A 21,457-nucleotide genomic window follows, 5' to 3' on the forward strand; every position below is an offset into this window, starting at 1 on the left:
TCCGGCTCGGTTCTCGGCTCGGTTCTCGGTTCTCGGTTCTTGGCAGGTGCTGAAAGGCAAGGAAGGGCAGGCAGGTCGGGGCCCTGAGGTAGAGCTGACTGCCAGCCTTTCCCAACGGACTGGTAGGAAGAGTGGCTGGATCTTCCCTCTGGCTCTCTCCCTCCTCAGGCCTCTTTGCTCACAGTTTCTATCTCAGAGTTCATCAGAGGAATTTGAAGTTTGATCCTCTCAGCTGGCTGAGTTCCCAGGTTCCTGACTCCTCCCTGTCCCCTAGGTGTGGTCTCTCCTGCCTCCTTCCCATAAACACCTTTAGCCATCCTTTGCCCTGGCCCATTCCTGTCCTACAAACCCCATGTCCCCCCAAGAGCCTTCTTGGGTGGTGGTAGGGACAAAGTTCTCATGCCCACCGGACAACAACTCCTACTCCCCAAGAACGTGGCTGGACGCAGTCTCTGGGGCCCTGGGGGTGGGAGAATCAGGGCTGAGGCCTTGACTGTGTTGGTTTTGGTGGCTTGGCATGTGGAAGGAAGGACTAGGTGGAAAAGCCGGACAAGGCCCCTGTGAGTTTCCCACGCCCAGCCCACCACATCTTGACGATGGGTTTGTCCAGCCAAATAGCAGCAGAAGATGCAGCAAAGGGGAGAGGGAAGCTGTATTACCTGGTATTAAAGAGGCAGAATTGTGAGATTTGCAAGCATCTGGACTGAATTTTTTAAAACTGTCAAATTGTTTATGAACTATTTTATTGATTGGTGATTTTTCTTTTCTCATAGATTTAAACCTATCTGAGGCCAAGCACAGCGCCCGCCCTGAGGTTCCTGGATCAGGGCCGGACACACGCCAAGTGCTCCTTAGAAGTGGTGGCATGACTGATGATATCAAATCACAGCAACAGCAGCATCTAAGGTCCACTGAGCACTTCAGGTGCACCCAGTGCTGTAGGAAATGCAATATGTTCCTTATCTCATGTCAGCCTTACAACCTCCCTTTGAAGGTAAGTGGAAGCTTTATTTCCATTTTACAAATAAGGAAACTGAGAGTCAGAGGGTTGTGACACCAGGTTGAGTAGAAAGCCCTCGTGGAATGAAGAAAGGCAGAAAGGACCTGGCTCAGGGCTCTGTTGAGGTTCAAGTGAAGAAAGACCTCTGATAGTAAGAGAGGACCATGAGAGGGCAGAGGAGGCGCCCTGACCTGGGCTGATGAATAGATACAATCTGAGGAAGCAGTTACAGATGTAGTACCAGGACTCCCTACTCCTGTCTCAAAACACCTCAAAATATCTTCCCGTATTTTGTGTCAAGCAGAGTTCTCTCCCTCTTTTACTTCCCTCCTCAAATACAGTTCTCTGGCAGGACAATGTAGTGACTCAGGAATCTCAAGGGCTCATTCCCTCCTAAGGTGGAGGTTTGGGTACAACCGGAAGACTGGGGCATTGACCTCCAGAGGCTCAATTGCCCGGGCCCGCCCTGCCAAAGACCCTAGTTGACTCAGCTTCCTCAAACCATTTCCACAGGAACGCTCCCTGGGTCATTCACCTCTAGCTCAGTGAGAGGCCTTGAGCTTAATTGCACAAAGCCCTGAACTTTAGATTTCCCTAGACCAGACTGTTCTCCAAACTTCTTCAGGACAGAACTGGGGGTGGGGGTGGGAGAGGGGTGTTGAAGAGCTGGAGGACATTGGGAAGGGAAGTAGGCTGAACTGACATTTAGTCTTCTAGAGCCTGGCAGCTGGGAGGTCCAGGGGAGGCTGGGTAATTCTCAGGATGGATGACAGGGAGGGAGGAGTGGGAGGGTGTTGGTGAGAGGGAAGGCTTTAGCTCTGATGCGTTGCTTCTGCCCCACCCGAAGTCCCTAGGTGGCTTGCCCTGACTCAAGGCCAGTCCATCCATAGCTAAGGCATGGCAAGAGAAGATGAGCCAGTCAGATTCTTCTCTTGCTAATTCTAGACTTTGGTCAAACACTAAACCCTTCCCCGCCCCCATCCCTACCCCGCTACACACACACACACACACACACACACACACACACACATATGCAAACAATCTGGCCATTCACAATACTGACCAGGCAAAGGGCCTGGGCTGAGGTGTATATGGGGTGAGTTTACTCTGCCTCCTCTTTCTGTGCAGGCAGTGTAAGAACACAGCCTGCGGTTAAGCACTGGGAGGTCTCAACATTGGTTTTTAGAACCAAGAAAAACAAATCCTTTTTCTTCCTTTTCTTTTCTTGTTGCTTAATTTTCCCCACAAAATTGTATGGTCACATGATAGGACACCTTTTTCATCTCATGGCACACATAAACTAATTATAAATTTCTGCAGCACACCCAAAAATATATTTTTTTGGTGATCTGACAAAAATAGGTATAATTTTGATTCATTCACACTGGACAGCTATTGTTGTGTTGGCTGTTGTCATTTTTTTAATTTGACAATCTAAGGGAAAAAAGACCAGTGCTCTTGACTAGTTAGGTAGTGCGTGTTTTAAAAATTCTTGCAGCACACTGGTTGAAAATCACTGATGTAATGTTGTTAGATTTTGCCAAATGCCTTTTCTGCAAGAAAATTGTGTTGGCCCTGGCCGGTTTGGCTCAGTGATTAGAGTGAAGGGTCATGGGTTCAATTCCCAGTCAAGGCCATGTACCTTGGTTGCAGGTTTGACCCCTGGCCCTGGCAGCTCTTATAATATCAGTAGCACGTGAAGAACATTTGGAGCATGCTAATTATATCTATGTTTTGAACATCCTTCAGTGTTTGAGAGTGCCATGTCATGGGTTATGAGGAGGGAGAGCAAGCCTTTGGTGTTACCTAACAGTCAAAAAGACACGAGGTCAATTTTATTCTTCTGAATTTCTGGCCAATGTCAGAAAAAAAGGCAACATCCAAAAGAGGTGTTGCTGTATAACAATACAAGCACCTAAGGATGAGACATGGTGATAGTGTTGGCTGTATTGTCAATCAAACCAACTTGGCACAGCAGAAGGTAACCTAACACCCAGCATTTTCTGTTTTCCTTTAGAAGTGAAGACTCTCCTGTCAATCTAACTTTGCTTATCATTGTATATGTCATAAAATTTCCAAAAACAACAAAAAAGCACGTAAGTGAGTAGACCCCATTAACATTACTCATTTAGACTAGCTGAGACAATAACTCTCTACTATTGGGTCGAATAGGCAGAAGAGAAAATAATTACTTTTAGTGTTATTCAAAGATCACTTCCAAGCTATCAATTCTTTTCTGTTATACATATATCTTTAAAATTAATTTTAATATATTTTGATATGCAGGTATTTTTATTTATTTATTTATTTTTATTTCAGAGAGGAAGGGAGAAGGAGAGAGAGAGAGAAACATCAATGATGAGAGAGAATCATTGATAGGTTGCCTCCTGCACGCCCCCTACAGGGGATCAAGCCTATAACCCAGGCATGTGCCCTTGACCGCATCAAACCGGGGACCCTTCAGTCTGCAGGCCGATGTGAAAATATCTAAAATTTTAAACTTTAGTATTTGAAGTCATATAATCTTATTAAGTATATTATAAGACACCATTTTTACTACATTGATTTTAACCTCTTAATTTGAATGCCACGGAGAAAAAATGGTTCATTCGAGGCCACAGACTTCCCATCGTAGAGCCATGGCCCAGTGTGTCTGTAACCTCCCGGAGAGGCCCTGGCACAGGGCTCGGAGCCTCAGTTGGCCACATTTTGGCACTATGCCAAGGTTGAGCTGGTTTCTTCAGCCCCTGCTGAGATCCCTACAGATATTCAAAGTTTGAAAAAATAGTAGCACTCAAACTGGACGCTTCAAACAGCTCACAGTTAAGGAAGCTCTGCTGAGTGGTTTGGAGGCCAGAGGTGCGGATGTGGCTTTTTGTTGGCAAGATCACGGGCCAGGGTGGCATCCTTGGCATAATGTTTGAAGGCTAATCTTTAACATTTGTTTATTTTTGGTTTATTATTTGAATGTTCTTGAACCATGAGTGATCAGAATGGCATTTGAATTTTAAAAAGATAAGTCAAAATCAATGTTTTTCTATATCAAACACTGATTAGAAGGTCACAATTTCTCTTCATATTAGGTTGGGTTGTCTTTTGTATAATAATGTTAATGAAGCATTAAATGCATGTCTTTGCTTGGCCTGAAAATGGAAAGCCTACATGTGATTAGACCAACCTGGTACATATATTTATCAGAATAACATTTTAATTTGAAGGTTGGAAATTCTTTATTTCCAGAAGTCGGGGGAAAGTCCTTGAGAAAACTAAAATTTGCTACAGTAGGAGAAATAGTAATGCATGTACCAAAGTTAAATCATTCAGTAGTCAAAGAATAAAATTTGGATGGTTTCTCTTTGCTAAAATCAGAGAAAGACTTTTTGACTGCATCTATATCTATAAAAGTTGGGATATTTGGTAGCATTCTATGTGCGTATCTTTGTAATATCTTTAATGCCAGGACAGTGAATGAGAGCCATCACCTAGATTTCAATCTAATTTTTATGTGTATTGTTATTAATCTCTCTGTTTTTTTATTTTAGAACCTATCTTTGCAAAAATAAAATACCCTATGAGTTTTTAAATAGGGTTTTAACATAGTATCATCTATGGGTATAAAAAGTATCTTATGTCCTGAATAAATAGAAGTGATTAGTTATCAGTAAAAAAGAAAAGAAAAGAAAAAATATGCTTCTATAGACAAGAAAATATAAGTAATAAATGTGTATTGATGAGGGATTTTTGCTCTTTGTTTTTAATCAAATGAATTCTCTCAAGATGTCCCAGTTCATTTAGTCCAATTCAAAACAGGAATCTTGGAATTATAAATTTTATTCATGTTTAAGGATAATATAATCTCTGCTGAGTGACATTAAAGTGACATTCAAAATGGCCATTACCCGTCGGCACGCGGCAGCTCTGACATGTGCAGCTGCTGCGTCTCAGCAGCCTCTGTGGTAGCCGTTCTGAGGCTACTGGTGGCGCCTGGGTCACAGGCCTGAGTGCTGGCTGCAAGCGAGGCTTTGAATGTGTGTCTGGCATTTTCAGCTCCAACCGGGACAAGGAAGCGGTCTTTGCCCTTCACCAAGACTCGCAGGGCAGGGAATCCTGCAAACACACAGGAATTCAGATGCTCAGTGGCTAAAAGAAATGACCAATGTCAGCTGCAGGTAACAGAAAACCCAGTTACTTTCCTCACACAATAAGCAGCTCCGATGTAGGCAGTTCAAGGCTGGGGAAGCGATTCAACAATGTCATCGCTGGCATTCTGTCTGGGTAGCATGTTGGCTAATTGCCTAACGCAGTAGTCGGCCAACTCATTAGTCAACAGAGCCAAATATCAACAGTACAACGATGGCAATTTCTTTTGAGTGCCACATTTTTTAAACTTAAACTATATAGGTAGGTACATTCAACTTTAAATTCACGGTTTTCATCTTCCGTTTATCTTTTGCTTCTTCTTTGTAGCCATCTCAAACAGGGCACCTAAAACATGTTTCATTTTATAATAATAAAGCCACCAACACAAAATAATTACAATTCTTAAATTGATGGCAAAAATACCTGTAGGATTTGCAGCTGGTTGGAAAAATACAGGTAACTTTATGCTTTGAGTAGGTACTTTTGTCACCCACGCGCGATTTGCAGACACGACTAGCACTAACCATTGCACATGAGACTGCTGACTGACTGGCTCACTCAACTCCTGCATGAATCGAGCGCGCCTCCTCCCACACTGCGTATCCCCCGGCCCGCCTGTGCTGCGTCTCCCATCGCCTGACCCACCGACACCCCCCACTTCTTCTAACGCTACTTCTTCAAAATAGACTCGCCCAGGCCGAAAACCGACTTCTGCGCCTGGGCCTTGAAGTTTCAATCGCACTGTACGTGTGCGCCCGCACGTGGTATTTTGTGGAAGAGCCACACTCAAGGGGCCAAAGAGCCGCATGTGGCTCGAGAGCCGTGGTTTGCCGACCACTGGCCTAATGGGTCCAAGGTGGCACCTCAGGTGCCAGCCAGCAGGTCTAGGTTCAAGACGGGAAGAGAGGGACAGTTGTGCCAACTGTGTCCTTTCCCCCGTTTATCAGGAAGGCAAAAGCTCTTCTAGAAACTCTCAACCCACACCCACCTATGCCTCACTGACCAGAATTGTGTCATGCAGCCAACCATGCAAATGAGGGAAGCTGCAAAATTATTTAGCTGCCCCGCCCCCCAAAGTGGAATTTTATAATAAACAAAAAGGGAAAAAGGCAATGGAGTGAGCACAGAGCACTGCTTCAATGAGCGCCAAAGCTAAAAAGGTGGTTAGAACCACCCACCTTCGCCCCAAGTGTGTCTCTACTCTCATGTTATCTTGGAGTGAACCTCCTCGCAGGGCAGGGCCTCTCGGTCCCCAGCACAAGTGGGAGTGGGGTGGGCTTGCTGGTGGCAGTGACTGTCACAGGCTGCGTGCAGTTCTGCTATAGAACCCTGGCCCCCGTTCTCCTCAGCCTCTGTGATGTCACATTGGGACTTTCTTCCTTCCACCCTGAGCTGCGGCTTCCGAGGCCGCTGTGGCCATGGGGCGCCTGGAGCCAGCAGGGGAGAGGGAGCCTGGTGGCTCTGGTCTCCCCTGGGGGCGCGGGAGGTCCAGCCATGCCCCTCAGGAACGATGCCATTCCCCTCGTGAAGGAGCCCTGTCCCCCACCGCAGGCCCCGCTTCCCTGGATCCTCCCGAGCCTGTTTGCAGCCTTCAATGTGGTGCTGCTGCTGGTTTTCAGTGGCCTCTTCTTTGCATTCCCGTGAGTCTACCGGCTGGCAGGAGAGAAAGGAAATGACAGCGCAGAGGCAGGGGAAGTGCAGCAGAGGGGCCAGGGGAGGGAGGATATTCTAGGCAGGGGGACTCCAATGTGCAAAGGCACAGACGTAGTGGTATTTCATGTGTGGGGGCTGCAGGTGGCTGGCAATCCTGGGGGGCGTTTGGTGGAGCCTCTGTGGATCTGTCAGAAGCCGTATGTTTGGAGCTGAAAGGCCTGTGGGTCCTGAGCGGTGAACTGGTCCTGGCAGCAGCTTCGGAGCAGGGCTGAGTCCTGCTCTGGCCTCAGTTGCAGGTGGCTGGCCCAGAACGGGGAGTGGGCCTTTCCCATCATCACGGGGCCCCTCTTTGTCCTCACCTTCTTCAGTCTCCTTTCACTCAACTTCTCAGACCCTGGCATCTTACATAAAGGTGAGACCCGGGCCCCCTGGAGAAGGAGGTAGCCCCCCTAGGATTCCTAAAGTGTCCTCAGGACCCCTTCACCCTAAGTCCTCATCTGCTTGGGCCCTGCTTCTGGCACTTCGTTTCCCAAGGTGTGGAAAGACAGAATTCTGGAGGTTTTCCAGTTGCCTTGGAGGGGAAAGGGGGGTCTGGGCCAGGCTGGGCAGAGAAGCCAGCTCTTCCCACTCTCTCTGCCTCCTTCCCACTGAACAAAAGCCTTAAAGCATCAGTCACGATTCCCAAGGCCCGAGTTCTCGCAGAATTCCTCAGGCAAAAACCATCTTTCCCTTTGGCTGCCAGCCTCTTCAAGTTTGCTCAGCTCGCTCAGCGGGGACTAGGGTTTCCCCTGCCCACCTCCCCCCACCGTTGCTGGAGCCCAGCGAGACGGTGGAACCCCCCACCGCAGCAGACGGATGGAGGAGCCTCCTGGTGCTGCCCAATCCTCTTCCCATGCCAGGCTCCAACGAACAGGGTCCCCTGGCAGTGCATGTGATCTGGGTGAACCACCAGGCCTTCCGCCTGCAGTGGTGTCGGCAGTGCTGCTTCCACCGCCCACCCCGGACCTACCACTGCCGCTTGTGCAACATCTGCGTGGAGGTGAGTGCCCCTCTTGCTCGCCCACCTGCCAGCCCCCTGCCCCCACCCAGCACTGGTGTGCACCGCTCACCCATACAAGGGCCTGTGGCAGCTATGAAACAACTTCCGGGACTGCTAACGGCCGAGGGTGGCAGTGACCCCCAGCCATCTCGGTGGGTCATGCAGTCCCTGCCCCTGTGCCTGTGCCTGCACAGGTGCTGACATACACAGGGCCACCCACATCTAGGCTGGCCTGGTCAGGCCGGGAGAAGGAAGTGTAGCCCTGTCCTACTCCCCCGGCTCCTGCCCTGGGCTTGCTGACAGTAGATACCCAAGGCCCTCAGACTCACACTGGCCCAAACCCTGAGCTGAGTGCTTGTCTTTCTCACTTGCACAGCCCACAGAGGTTTACAGATGTGCTGTCCTCTGTGGTCCTTCCAACCCTAGGAGGGGGGGCTGGGCCAGGCTCTCATCCTCCTCCCGTGGGTGAGAAAACAGATGCCCTGAGATACACGGTGTCCTGCCTGAAGTTGCCAGCATGTGTCCCACCACAGACCAGGCAGGCTTGGCTTCTCAAGGCCTCCTGACAGGCCACGTGGTGAGCCGCAGCCCCAATAGCGCCCATACCCGGAAATGCCAGCGCTGAGGACTTTGTGGCTCACTTGGGAGCAGGGAGAAGGCAGAGCGGGGCCAAGGGCAAGTGGCTTCGGGAGGGAAGGGAAGGCTTCAGATTTAGGGTCAACGGAGACTGGGCCGGAGATCGGGACCTAGAGGCCGGCCCCTCCCCGCTCTCGCCCAGGATTTTGACCATCACTGCCAGTGGGTCAATAACTGCATCGGGCACCGCAACTTCCGCTGCTTCATGCTGCTCGTGGTGTCCCTGTGCCTCTACTCGGGCGCCGTGCTGGCCACCTGCCTGATCTTCTTGCTGCGTCCGACCCAACTGACCCCTTACATAGACAAGGTCACCGCGTATCCGCCTGACTGCTGTGCCCGAGTAGGGCGCGAGGGGGCGCTGTGGCAGCCGAAGGGGGGTCCTGGGGGCGGAGCAATGATGGGGGCGGGGTTAGAGAGAGAAGGTGCTGGGGAAGACCAATCTGGGACCAGGTGAGGTGGGTGGGCCAGGAGATGGGGGCGCTGGGAGGAACTGCAAAGAGGTAAGAATCCTGCAGGGTCACGGATGGGGGGTTTGGACCGGTTTACGCGGCTGGAGCGCAGGGAGCGGGTGGACAGGGTGGTTGGTTGTGGGCGGGATGAGGCGGGGGTGAGGGGCAGGGCCTGGGAGGCCGGTCCCGCAGCTCTGCTCCTTAGCTGGTGCGCAGCATCGTGGTGGCTGTACCCGCCGCCTGCTTCCTGGTGCCGCTCTGCCTGCTGCTGCTGGTCCAGGCGCTGTCCGTGAGCGCGGCCGAGCGCTCCTGCGAGGGCAAGGTATGCGGGGCCCAGCGGGGCGCCGCTCTATGGGGCGGTGGGGTGGTCACCTGGCCTCTCGGGCACCTCCGCACTTTCTTGCTCCACCGCCCTGGTCACTGATGGCCTGACTTCCCTCGAAGATGCCTCGTTAGCCCTTACAGACCCAGCCTGAGCTCAGATCTCACCCCGGCGGTCACTCTCCCTCCTGCGTGCACTGCATCTAGGGCCTACTGTGTGCTGGGCCGCGTGTGCGGTATTTTGGGCGGGAGGCGCACAGGTGAGTAAGGCTATGTCTTGCGCTTGTGCTGAAATCAGAATAACACCTGCCAGACACCTGTGAACACTCCGAGGGGCCTGTCCTACAACGTGTAGCACAGACTCAGAGGGAACTGACAGCTCAGTGTAGGGTGGGAGGCGCCACTTAGGGGTTTTGATGGGCAGAAGACGGGGGAGAGCAGTGCTGGTGAGGGGCCAGCTAGCAAAAAGGCAGGGGAGCCTGACGGTGGCCGGAATGAGGATAGGATGGTGAAGAAATTGTCTTTCATTTTATTATGTTTTTATTGATTTCAGAGAGAGAAAGGAGAGGGAGAGAGAAACATCAGTGATGAGAGCGAATCATGGATGGGCTGCCTCCTGCAGGCCAACCCCAGCATGTGCCCTGACCCCAAATTGAACCCCAACCTCCTGGTTTGTAGGTCCACGCTCAACTACTGGGCCACAATGGCCAGGCAAGAAATAGTCAATTGGAGCAGGAGAGGGCATAGAAATCAAGTGGACTGCTTGGGGTTGGCCAGATTTAAAAGGCTCAGAACCTCAGGTGGAGAATTTGGTCTTGGTGCAGTGGACTCCTGGGAGCCATGATAGGATTCTTTTTCTAAACATACAAACACCTACAGCCCTGTAACCAACCCCCATAACCAAGATTTAGAACATTTTTATCATCCCCCCCCCCCCCAATTCCCTCATGGCCTTTTTCATTCCGTTTTTCTCTTTGCCAACCTAGCAACCACTGATCTGTTTTCTATCCCTATAGTTTTTCCTTTTCCAGAGTCTCATATAAATGGAAACAAAGCCTTTTGAGTCTGGCTTTTTTCACTTAGCATAATGTATTTGAGAGTCGTCTATGCGGTTATCCACATCAGTAGTTTTCCCCTTGTTGCTGCGTATTATTCCATCAGATGGATGTGCCACAGCTTGTTTATCCATTCACCACTGCCAATTGCCTTCCAAATGGCCGTTCCATTCTGCATTCCCAAAGCAGTGCATGAGAATCTCAGTCGTTCTGCATCCTCACTAACATTTGGCACTGTCGGATTTGTTTGTATTTTTCTTTTTTCTTTTCTTGATTTTAGCTAGTCTAATAAATGTGTAGAAGTATCTCATTGTAGTTTTTTAAAAAATATATTTTATTGATTTTTTACAGAGAGGAAGGGAGAGGGATAGAGAGTTAGAAACATCAATGAGAGAGAAGCATTGATCAGTTGCCTCCTGCACACCTCCTACTGGGGATGTGCCCGCAACCAAGGTACATGCCCTTGACCAGAATCGAACCTGGGACCCTTTAGTCCCCAGGCCGACTCTCTATCCAGTGAGCCAAACTGGCTAGGGCTCATTGTAGTTTTAATGTGTATTTTTATAATGCCTAATGATGTTGGGCCTCTTCTCATGTTCTTATTTGCCATATGAGTGTGTTTGACTAAAAGTCTGTTACAATCTTTTGTCCATTAAAATATTAGATTGTTTTCGAACTATGGAGTTTTAAGAGTTCTTATGTAGTCTGGATTTAGATATTTTCTCCCAGTCTGTGGCTTGTCATCTCGTTTTCTTTTTATTTTCTTAATAGTATTTTGAATTTTTTAAAAATATATTTTATTGATTTTTTACAGAGAGGAAGGGAGAAGGATAGAGAGTTAGAAACATCGATGAGCTGCCTCCTGCACACCCCCTACTGGGGATGTACCCGCAGCCAAGGTACATGCCCTGGACCGGAATCGAACGTGGGACCCTTCGGTCTGCAGGCCGACGCTCTACCCACTGAGCCAAACTGGTTATGGCAGTATTTTGAATTTTGATGAAGTACATGATCCGTTGTTTTTTTTTTTTTATGGATTATGCTTTTTGATGTTATAATTAAGAAATATTTGCTTAACCCCAAATCACAAAGTTTTTAAAAATATGTTTTCTTTTAGAAGTTCTATAGTTTTAGAATTTATAATTAGGCCTACAATTCATTTTGGGTTAAATTTTGTATGTGATACAAGGTATGGGTCAAAATTTATTTTTTGCATATGGGTTTTTTCTAGCACCATTTGTTGAAAAGACTATCTTGCTTCCATTGAGTTGCTTTTGCACCTTTGTCAAAATTCAACTAGCATATAGGTGTGGGTGTATTTGAGGATCTCTATTCTTTTGCCAATATCACACTATTTTGACTAGTAGCTTTATATTAAGTTCTGGAATCACACATTGTGAGTTCTTCAACTTTGTTCTTTTTCAAAGTTCTTTTGACTATTGGTTCCTTTGATTTTCCACATAATTCTTATTTTTATTTTTTTATTGATTTCAGAGAGGAAGGGGGAGAGAGAAAGAGATAGAAACATCAATGATGAGAGAGAATCACTGATTGGCTGCCTCCTGCATGCCCCCCACTGGGGATCTAGCCATGACCTGCAACCCGGCATGTGCCCTGACTGGGAATCTAACCATGATCTCCTGGTTCATAGGTTGGTGTTCAACCACTGAGCCACACCAGCTGGGCCTCCACATAATTTTTAGAATCTGCTTGTCAATTTCTACAAAAATGTTTGCTGAGATTTTCATTTGGTTTGTGTTGAACCTACAGGTCAGTTTGGAAAATTGATATTGAGTTTTTGAATTCATGAACATGGTGTACCTCCCCACTTATTTACGCCTTCTTCAACTTCTTTTGTTAGTGTTTTGCAGTTTTCCATATATAGATCTTGCATATACTGTGCTAGATTTTTTCTTTTTCCTGTTTTTGGGCTTTTATAACATTTTTTTACTGTAAAATAAGTATATATTTTCAAGAAATTAAAGATTGAATCAAGGTGGCATTCTAGAACTCAAAATACCACAGTTTAACAGCAGATTACCTGGTGAAATTCTACAATCATTACTGTGGATGTTTTCATTGCAATTCCATCAGATTAGTTACATCTTTACTCTGTTGATATTCCTATTCAAGTTTATGCTATTTTCTGTATTTACTTGTGTTCTTCAACATCTTTCAATAATTTTATACATAACAGGCTTGCATATCTTTTGTTAAATGTTTTTCTAGCTACTTTATAATGCTTTTTACAAAGCTTTACTTTCTATTAGCTAGATGCAATTGTTAATCATAAATGAGGTTAAATTTTTACTTTTGCAGCTAACAACCTTACAGAATTTTCTTTTTCCCTTTTTAAATTAAATTTATTTGGGTGACATTGGTTAGTTACTATGATCATATAGGTTTCAGGTGTGGGTTTCCATGTTACAAGATCTGTGTATTGTACTGTGTGCCCACCACCCAAAGTCAAACATCCCATCATCATATATTAGGACCCCTTTCACCTCCCCCCGCTTCTCTCTGGCAATCACCACACTGCTGTTTATGTTCATGAGTTTCAGCTTTATATCCCATATATGAGTGAAATCTTATGGTTCTTAGCTTTTTCTGATTGACTTATTTCACATAGCATAATATTCTCAAAGTCCATCCATGTTGTTGTAAGTGGCAGTATTTCATCCTTTCTTATGGCTGAGTAGCATTCCACTGTGTATATGGACCACATCTTCTTTACCCAGTCCTCTATCATAGGACACTTTGGTTGTTTCCATGTCTTGGCCACCATGAATAATGCTGCAATGAACATAGGGGTGCTTATATATTTGCGAATACATGTTTTCTAGTTTTTCAGGTATATACTCAGGAGAGGGATTGCTAGGTCGAATGATAGCTCTATTCTTAATTTTTTGAGGAATCACTAGACTGCTTTACATAGTGGTTGTACCAGTCTACATTCCCACCAGCAGTGAATGAAGGTTCCCTTTTTTCCACAACCTCTCCAACACTTGTTATTGCTTGTCTTGTTGATAATGGCCACTCTAACAGGTGTGAGGTGGTATTGCATTCCTTAATTGGAAGTAAGGTTGACAACTTTTCATATATCTATTGGCTGTTGGTATGTCTTCTTGGGAGAGGTATATTTTCAGGGCTTCTGCCCACTTTTTGATGAGGTTGTTTGGTGTTGAGTTTAATGAGTTATTTATATATTTTAGAAATTAAACCTTTGTCAGAGCTACTGTTTGCAAATATCATTTTCCATCTGGTTGGCTGCCTCTTTGTTTTGTTGTCAGTTTCTTTTGCTGTGCAGAAGCTTTTTAGTTTAATACAATTCCATTCATTTATTTTTGCTTTTACTTCCCTTGCCTTTGGGGTCAAGCTCATAAAATGTTCTCTATGACCAAGGTGCATAAGTAAGGTACCTATATTTTCTTCTATGTAACTTATTGTTTCGGATCTTATACTTAAGTCTTTGATCATTGTTGAATTAATTTTTGTTCGTGGGACAAACTGTAATCCAGTTTCATTCTTTTGCATGTGGCTTTCCAGTGTCTCCAGCACCATTTATTGAAGAGACTGTATTTACTCCATTGTGTGTTTCTGGCTCCTTTGTCAAAAATTATCTGTCAATATACATGTGGTTTTATAGCTGGGCTCTCTATTCTGTCCCACTGATCTGTGTGTCTGTTTCCCTGCCAATACCATGATGTTTTGATGATCATTGCTCTGTAGTATAATTTGAAGTCAGGCACATGATACCTCCAGCTTTGTTTTTTGTTTTTGTTTTATCCTCAGGATTTCTTTGGCTATCATTGTGTGTGTGTGTGTGTGTGTGTGTGTGTGTGTGTGTGTGTGGTTCCATACAAATCTGATGATTTCTCATTCTATTTCTTTTAAAAATGACATTGGGGTTTTGACAGGGATTGCTCTTAATCTCTTAATTGCTTGCTTCATTTCCAGGATTTCTGATTGGTTCTTTATAAAAGTTTCAACCTCTTTGGTAAAGTACTTGTTTTGTTTTCTGAGTGCATTGAATTGCCTGTCCAAATTTTCTTGCATCTTGTTGAGTATTTTCAGAACTACAATCTTGTAATCTGTTATTTATATCATATATTTTTATGTGTACCGGCTTGGTTTCTGGGGATTTTTCATTTTCTTTCTGATCATCTTTGCTCTCCTCCTTTGTCTAGGCATGTGTATCTGTCTCTATTAATGGTCTTCCATAGCAGCTTCCTCTGAAGAGGTCGTTCTTCTATTTTCCAGTAGATGGTGCTGAATTGCAAGATTTTTTTTTTTTTTTGCCTCTCTGATTTCTCAGACTTGACCTCCCTGGCTTCCCTAAAACAGTACAGCTGCACTGCTTGGGGATGGGGTTTGTTTTACCTTCACTGACCTCCATGGGGTCCCACTCCAAACACCCCACCTGGGGATCAATCACAGAGGGAAACAGTGGTTCTACTGCAATAACTCTTGGTTTACAGACAGTATGCTCCTTGGGCTACTGGAGGTGAGTTTGGGGAGTCCAAGTGGTGGCAGGGCTCTGTGGTTCCATTTCTTGTCTGAAACACCACCACCCGGCCCAGTAGTGGAGAGCCACATGGTAGAACCCTGTGCTCTGTCAGACGTCCACTGGCTCAGTCACCTTTAGTTCCACTTGCCCTGTTGGACAGCCCCTCCCCCCACAGCTCTCTGTCCTCCTGGCTGAAGGAAGTGCCTGCTACCCCTGGCTTCCTCCCCTCTCCAGGCCATGCCATGAGCTCCTGGCTACAGGGCTGCACCAGTGGGCTATCTACACGTTCCTCCCTTCTTGTCTTCCCATTTATGTCTTCCTGGTTGCCCACCTTTAGATGTTTCAATGTGCAGTTCTCTCAGGCATGCCTTTGTATTGAGTAGGGAATTCTTTGTTGAATTATAGCTGATTAACTTGTTGAAATTTCAGGGGTAAAGGCCAAGGGGATCTCTCATGCCACCATTCCTCTGACCTGCTTTTATAACTGAAAAAACGTTTTCATTTTCCTTTGTTTACTATTACAGTCATGCATCACTCAACTATAAGAAATGCCTCATAGGCAATTTTGTTGTACAAACATGATAGAGTGCACTTACACAAACCTAGGTGGTATAGCTCACTTCACTCCTGGGATATATGGTATAGCTTATCACTCCTAGGCCTCAAGCCTATACAGCATGTTACTGCACTGAATAGCGTAGATAGTTGTAATGTGTTGCACTATGATGTTACAATGGCTATAACCTCACTAGGTGATAGGGATTTTTCAGCTCCGTTATAATCTAAGTGGGACCACCATTGTATATGCAGTCTGCCATTGACCAAATGTAGTTAGGTGGTGCATGGCCATATGATCATTATGTGGTGCAGGACAGTGGATTTTTGTATGTTGGTCTTGGATCTTATAATTTTGCTAGACTCTCTTATTAGTTCTAATAGCTTTTTTTGTTGATTCTACATAGAAAACCACGATATCTGTAAATGAGGACAGTTTTATTTCTTCCTTTCCAACATGATGGCTTTATTTCTTTTTCTGCACTGTCCTGAGCTTCCAGTACAGTGTGGAGGAGGAGTGGCAAAAGTGAACATTCTTGCCATGGGATTCCTTCAGAACAATGACTTCTAAAGACTGTTTTAGAAAGATTGTAGTGTGCCACTATAAAGAGGGAGGAGCTAGAGTTATTGAGACAGCTGAGAAGACAGAGGAACCCTCTTTGCCCACCACTTCCCATCCTTCCAGTCACCACTCAATCATTACCCTCCACCCATATTTGGTTCCCAGCCCACCTGTGACTCTTCCGCTCAGCCCTTCCTCATTAACCCCATGTGGTCTACGGGTTTTCTCTCTCAAGCTTCAGTCCATCATTTCAGCCTCTTTTGGGGCAGCATTCTCCCTTCCTACATCCTGTGGCTCACTCTTCCTCCACTGCTCAGAATGTCCCCCCCACCCTGCCACCCCCAATCCAGGATCTTCAGCCTAAGAAACCTAAATGTAGTTTGCACTCTGTGATTCACCGGGCAGGGCTCTTTCCCACTGCCTGCAGGCCCCATTTCAGGGACCTCCATCCTGTGACACAACTTGCTCAGTGCTTGATAGCAAGGGCTCTGGAGCCCGAGTACATACACTCAAACCACAGCTCTATAACATACCAACAGGGAGATCTTGGGTATATTACTTAGCCACCTGGTGCCTCCTGGGTTAACATGCATAAGTCACAGAACTGTGGCTGGTACAAGTAAGTGCTGTATGCGCTGTTGTTATTGTTACCACTCCTTCCCCTCGTCATGTACACATGTTCATGTCTCTCTCATCTTAAAAAGCAAAGCAAAACCCTCCCTTAACATTCACTTCACCTGCGTACTCTCCCCTCCAGCTCAGCGAAATGTACTGAAAGAGTTGTCTGTGCTCATTAGTGCCATTTTTCGCCGTCCTTGGCCCAGCCTCTTTCCTCAGCGTCACACTGGTGCTGCATCTCCAAGTGGCCAAGCTGGCAGGCAGCCCTCAGACTAAATCTTCCCCGGCTGCACACAGCAGCACCTGAAACGGAACACACCTGCAGTGGCCCCTCCCCAGCCTCTGTGGCCCAGCTGCCGCTCTGCCTGCGCCTGGGCCTGCTCTTCCACCAGCACAGCGCCTGAAACATTGCTGAAACATTGTTGAGGCCCCAACATATTTATGAGTAAATGAGTGAACCTACAAACAAAGGAATCAGCAATGCTTTGGCAGAGAAGGAGAGAGGGAGAGGGAAAAGCCTGATGCCCGCCTGGGGGCGGGGGAGAGAGCCCAGGCCGCAGGGGGTTGGGCAGGAGATGGGGTGAGGAGACGCCTACTGGGTTGTGGTCCTGTGGACTGTCAGGGCATTTGAAACATGGGATTGGGGCAGGAGACCCAGGTCTGGAGCCAGTGAGAGAGGACAGTTTGGAAACTTCAGAGCTGCTGCATTCCATTCACGTCTCAGAGGGTCCTATGTGGGGAGAGAGAGGAAGGTGGTCTGCTTTATTAATCAGGTCTTATGAATTTATTAAATAATGATCATGCCTTTAAGCATTGAACCATAGACATTTTCCTATACATCTAATACATCAACATTTATTTCTCTATAATTCTGATTGTCAACTTGATCAAGCTCTTTGAGCCATTTAATTAAAATTGTGAATAGAGTGCCAATCTCCCTCCAGTGCTTTAAGCATCTTTAAGCAGGCAGAACTCAAGTATCTCAGTGGTTAGTGTTGCTCTTTGGAGCTGTCTTGACTTTTCCGGTCCCAGGCGTCAGCTGCCCTGCATGCAATCCTGGTTCCTTTGGGTGGAGAAGACTGTTGGAGATCAAAGTCTTAGGGACAGGGACGGGGTGTAGGGGAGCTGGTGGGGGGCAGAGCTTTGGTTATGACACACATTTTGTCGCTAAGGCTCTTGAAGTCGGAGTGAGACTTGGCTAATGCTGGGGAGTCAGATGGGGCTCAGGAAGGCCCAAGGCTCATGGATGGAGGGAGGGACAAGGGAGGAAGAGGACCTGGTCAAGAGCGCGCCTGGGGCAGACTTGTCCTTTCCTGCGTTGGGTGCTCAGGACCTTCAGCCCAGGTTCCCCAGGGCCGTGTGATTTGGTTAGGGAAATAGGATAGGGCTCCATACAACCGCCCGTCCAGACAGTGAAATTCAGGGAAGGCACACGTTTAGAAAAAAACGAGAGGTAAGAAAGTAGAGAAGTGGGGGAGCAGGATGTGTGTATATGGAACTGTCTTTGGAGCAGTTTGTCAGCCAACGGAAGATTTGAACGTCTACCTGGAAGGACATAGTAGGAGAATGTGTGTGGCCAAAGGAGACAGAGGTGGGGAAGATGCTGCCGAAGGGGGTACAGGAGATGGGAAGGATCCCTGAGAAGGCAGGAGGGGTGGGTGCAGTGCCAGGGTCGCCTGGACAGAGCAACTCAGAATTGGGTAGGGGAGGCCTCAGCTCACTCTTAGGCCTCTCTGCCCTCTGAGTTTGCAGCAGCCCTGGGCTGGGCTGGGAGGGAGGGCCAGTGGGGTGGTCTGCCCAGTCCTGCTGGCTCTGAGCTCCTCTTTCCATCTACACCCCTCTCCAGTGCCGATACCTGTGGGGATACAACCCCTTTGACCAGGGCTGCGCCAGCAACTGGTATTTAGCAATTTGTGCACCGCTGGGACCCAAGTAAGTTGGCAAACCAGAGGTCCAAGCAGTGGCCCATGGAGCCGGTGGGGTGGGGGGAAGCTGGGCCATCTCTCCTGGCCTCTTAGCACAGCTCCCAGACCCTCACACCCACTGTTCTCTGAGGTTTCCTTCAGGGCATTGTGGGAGCCCCCGAGCCTCCCTACTTCCTTTCATTCTTGTCCTAAGAAATGGAGTAGAGGGATACTGCAGGCCGGATAAGACCGGCCCCAGCTCCCTGCAGGCCCAAGCCCTGGGCTGTGTGTTCCCTAAGTTGAGGAGGCATGGGGACCAGGCCAGGGGGGCCACTACCCCTTGCATCTGGCTTATTGCTCCCCAGGTACATGGCCAAAGCTGTCTGGCTGCAGAGGGTGGTGGAGCCAGACTGGGTGCTCATGCAGAACCTGCATTGCCCAATGTGCCCCTCTGCACTCAACCCCTCAGTCGTCCCTGGGTCTGCGTCTGGCCACCAGCCCCAACCTCTGGCTCCCCACGGACCAGGAAATGCTCCCCCAGGGAGTGGGGAGGCGGCAGCCCTCCAGGAGGTGAGTAGTGAGTGTGTGCTGGGAGAGGGGTGGCTTCGATTGTACAGGTGCTGGGGGGAAGCTCTGAAGCTAGAGCGCTCAAAGCTCAAGGGAGGGGCTTATAGCCGGAGGAGCGCTGGAGGTGGGGCCACAGTCCGCCAGGTAACGCCGGGGGTTCCCCGGAGACACAGAGCCCACACCTCTCACTGCTGGTTAGTCTTGGGGGGGTCACTCACCCTTCTGAGCCTCAGCTCCCTCAGCTGTAATGGGGACTGAAACGAGCCCCATGGTTTATAACTCAGGGGGTCAGTTTCCTTTATTTAAAGTCATTTTTCTTCTCCGAAGTCCAATGGGGGTGCCATGACATTCTATGGTGCCAGCCCACTCCCTTTGCTCTGCCTGGGGGTGGTGGCGGCTGGACAGTTTCTTGCTCCCCAGCAGGTGGGCCCTGAGCTGTGGGGTTTGGGAAAAGACCCCACACCCCCACTTCGTTTAGCTCCACGCAGGCCCAGTGCTGCCCCGGCCGCAGGAGGCCCCCAGATGAGGCTTGCCCCTTCACACCCAGCGATGCCAGGAGTCCCTGCACCCGAACCGAACCTCCTGAGCCCCGCCCTTGGTAGGAATTCCAAGATCATTCTCCCCTGCCCCGCCCCCCCCCTCCCGCCCCCAAGTTCATTAAACACCCTTTTCCTGCTGTACCATTGCCCTGCTGCGTGTGTCTGTCCTGGGTGTGAGGGGCTGGGACAAAGACCCTGGGAGGGAGGAAGGTCCAACACTAGTTGGCTCTGTGACCTTGGGCAAGACACTCAGATTTCTCTCGTTCTTAAAATGGGGCCAACCATAAAACCCACAGTAGCTGTCCTGGCCGCCTGCCTTCAAGGGAAAACCCCCACACTGTCAGGGATGTCAGCCTCCGGAAGGATCCGGCCCCGCCCTGCCACACCGCTGTCTGGCTGCAGGGGGCGCCCGCTGCCTGGGAATTCGCCAAGCCTGGCCGGGTCCAACCCGAGGCATTGGAGCCACCTGGGTGGGTGGGGGCTGGCCCTCCGTCTGGGAGTGGGCCCTCGCGATCCTCATCCCCGGAGGTGGAGAGTGGGGGTCCCCACCATAGTCCGGCCCTGCTTCTTCCTGCTGGTGGGCCTCACCTTGGTCCCTCCCTTCTGGGTAGTCCGGTCCTGTTCCTGCGGAGGGCCCCAGGCCCTGAGTCCGCAGGCCCCTTAAGGGGGTGGTGTATGCGGGAGTCCACAGGAGACTGCGGCTCCTCTTGGAAATAATGGCACCTTCCTGAAAGGTGGTCAGGGGATGGAGCGAGTGAGGTGGTTCCTGCAAAACAGGTGGCACACAGTAGGCGCACAATGAACGGAGCAGTATGGTTGTCGTTATTTTCTCCACCACACAGCTAACAACACGCAGGGTTTCTCCAAAGACCACCTTCTCAGAATTACCTGGGCCCCCGGCCGCCGACCCAGAATTATGGGGTGGGGGAGGGCGAGAATTTGAATCGGAATTTTTACCAAGTGCCCATGTGACCCTGCCGTCCGTATCAGGGCATTGTGGGAGCCTCGGGAGCCTCCCTACTTCCTTGCATTGGAAGTCTCAGAACTGCTGCCTTCAGAGGTGAGGATGGGGGAGCCACCACCCTGCTTCCCTCGTAGCCAGGTGAAATCGGGGTGGGGGGTGGTGGTGATGAAGGTGAAGCGGTCAGTTGAACATCACAGGGGCCTGTGGGGGTGGTCATGCCTGTGTGAGCCTGCACGTGCTTGTGTGTTGGGGGCAGGAGCTCATTCTCCAGCGACCTACAGTGCAGGATGGGGCTCCAGTTCTCATATGCTGAGTTCTTGAGAAGCAGCCTTTCCCTCTTCCTCCCAACTCCACCGGCTGCGGCCACCAGGGCCTGTCCCTGTCCAGCCCCAGCCTCACCAGCCACTCTGGCTCTGGCTCTGAGGCTCCTGGCCAGCCTTGTGCAACCCCAGGACTCCAGCTATTTCTCATCCCCTTTGCCCTGCTCCCAGTGTCTCCCCAAACCCTGAGTCCCCTTGGGGTTCATGCTTTTTCTCAGCTCTCAGCTCTGCTTAACTCAGCATTGCCCTGGCGTCTGGGGAGGGGTGCAGAGTACTGCTCCCCGGCAAGCAAAAGGGCAGCCCAGTGTGAGCCTTGCTGTAAACAGCGTAAGTGGCCACAGTTAAAATTCCGGGAGCCCGCATTTACCAGCAAAGCTGAAGCAGCCTCAGGTAGCCTGGGAAGCCCGCTGCCCATGGTCACATGACGAAGGAAGGAAGGTATGAGGCCTTTTCCGCCCCTGAGCCTAGGTGTGTATGTGAAACACGGATCTGTGTGAGTTTGTCTGTGTGCAGGGGGCACAGCTCAGCCCGGGCTGGTGAAATGGGGCACCCGCAGAGCTCTCAGGCCCACTCCCAAGTGCAAGTCCTTGGGGTGGCCTGGGCCTGGTCCAGCGTGGACAAGATCCAG

General features: G+C 49.0%; 1 protein-coding gene and 1 non-coding gene across 2 annotated transcripts; one reads left to right on the top strand and one right to left on the bottom strand.

The window, feature by feature from the left end:
- Nucleotides 1–2,038: 2,038 nt before the first annotated feature.
- Nucleotides 2,039–2,169, bottom strand: LOC111826845. The gene has a single exon (XR_002830277.1). It is a non-coding gene; the product is annotated as a small nucleolar RNA SNORA51 (small nucleolar RNA).
- Nucleotides 2,170–6,634: 4,465 nt separating this feature from the next.
- Nucleotides 6,635–19,615, top strand: ZDHHC19 (zinc finger DHHC-type containing 19). Its single transcript, XM_006092815.3, has 8 exons — nucleotides 6,635–6,780; nucleotides 7,084–7,205; nucleotides 7,693–7,832; nucleotides 8,611–8,783; nucleotides 9,134–9,239; nucleotides 18,382–18,467; nucleotides 18,805–19,009; nucleotides 19,485–19,615. The coding sequence occupies exons 1-8, from the start codon at nucleotides 6,635–6,637 to the stop codon at nucleotides 19,530–19,532; spliced, it is 1,026 nt and encodes a 341-aa protein (XP_006092877.1). The 3' UTR covers nucleotides 19,533–19,615.
- The last annotated feature ends 1,842 nt before the right edge of the window (nucleotides 19,616–21,457 follow it).

This window comes from Myotis lucifugus, unplaced genomic scaffold (assembly GCF_000147115.1).
Source record: "Myotis lucifugus unplaced genomic scaffold, Myoluc2.0 scaffold_105, whole genome shotgun sequence".
Taxonomy (NCBI): domain Eukaryota; kingdom Metazoa; phylum Chordata; class Mammalia; order Chiroptera; family Vespertilionidae; genus Myotis; species Myotis lucifugus.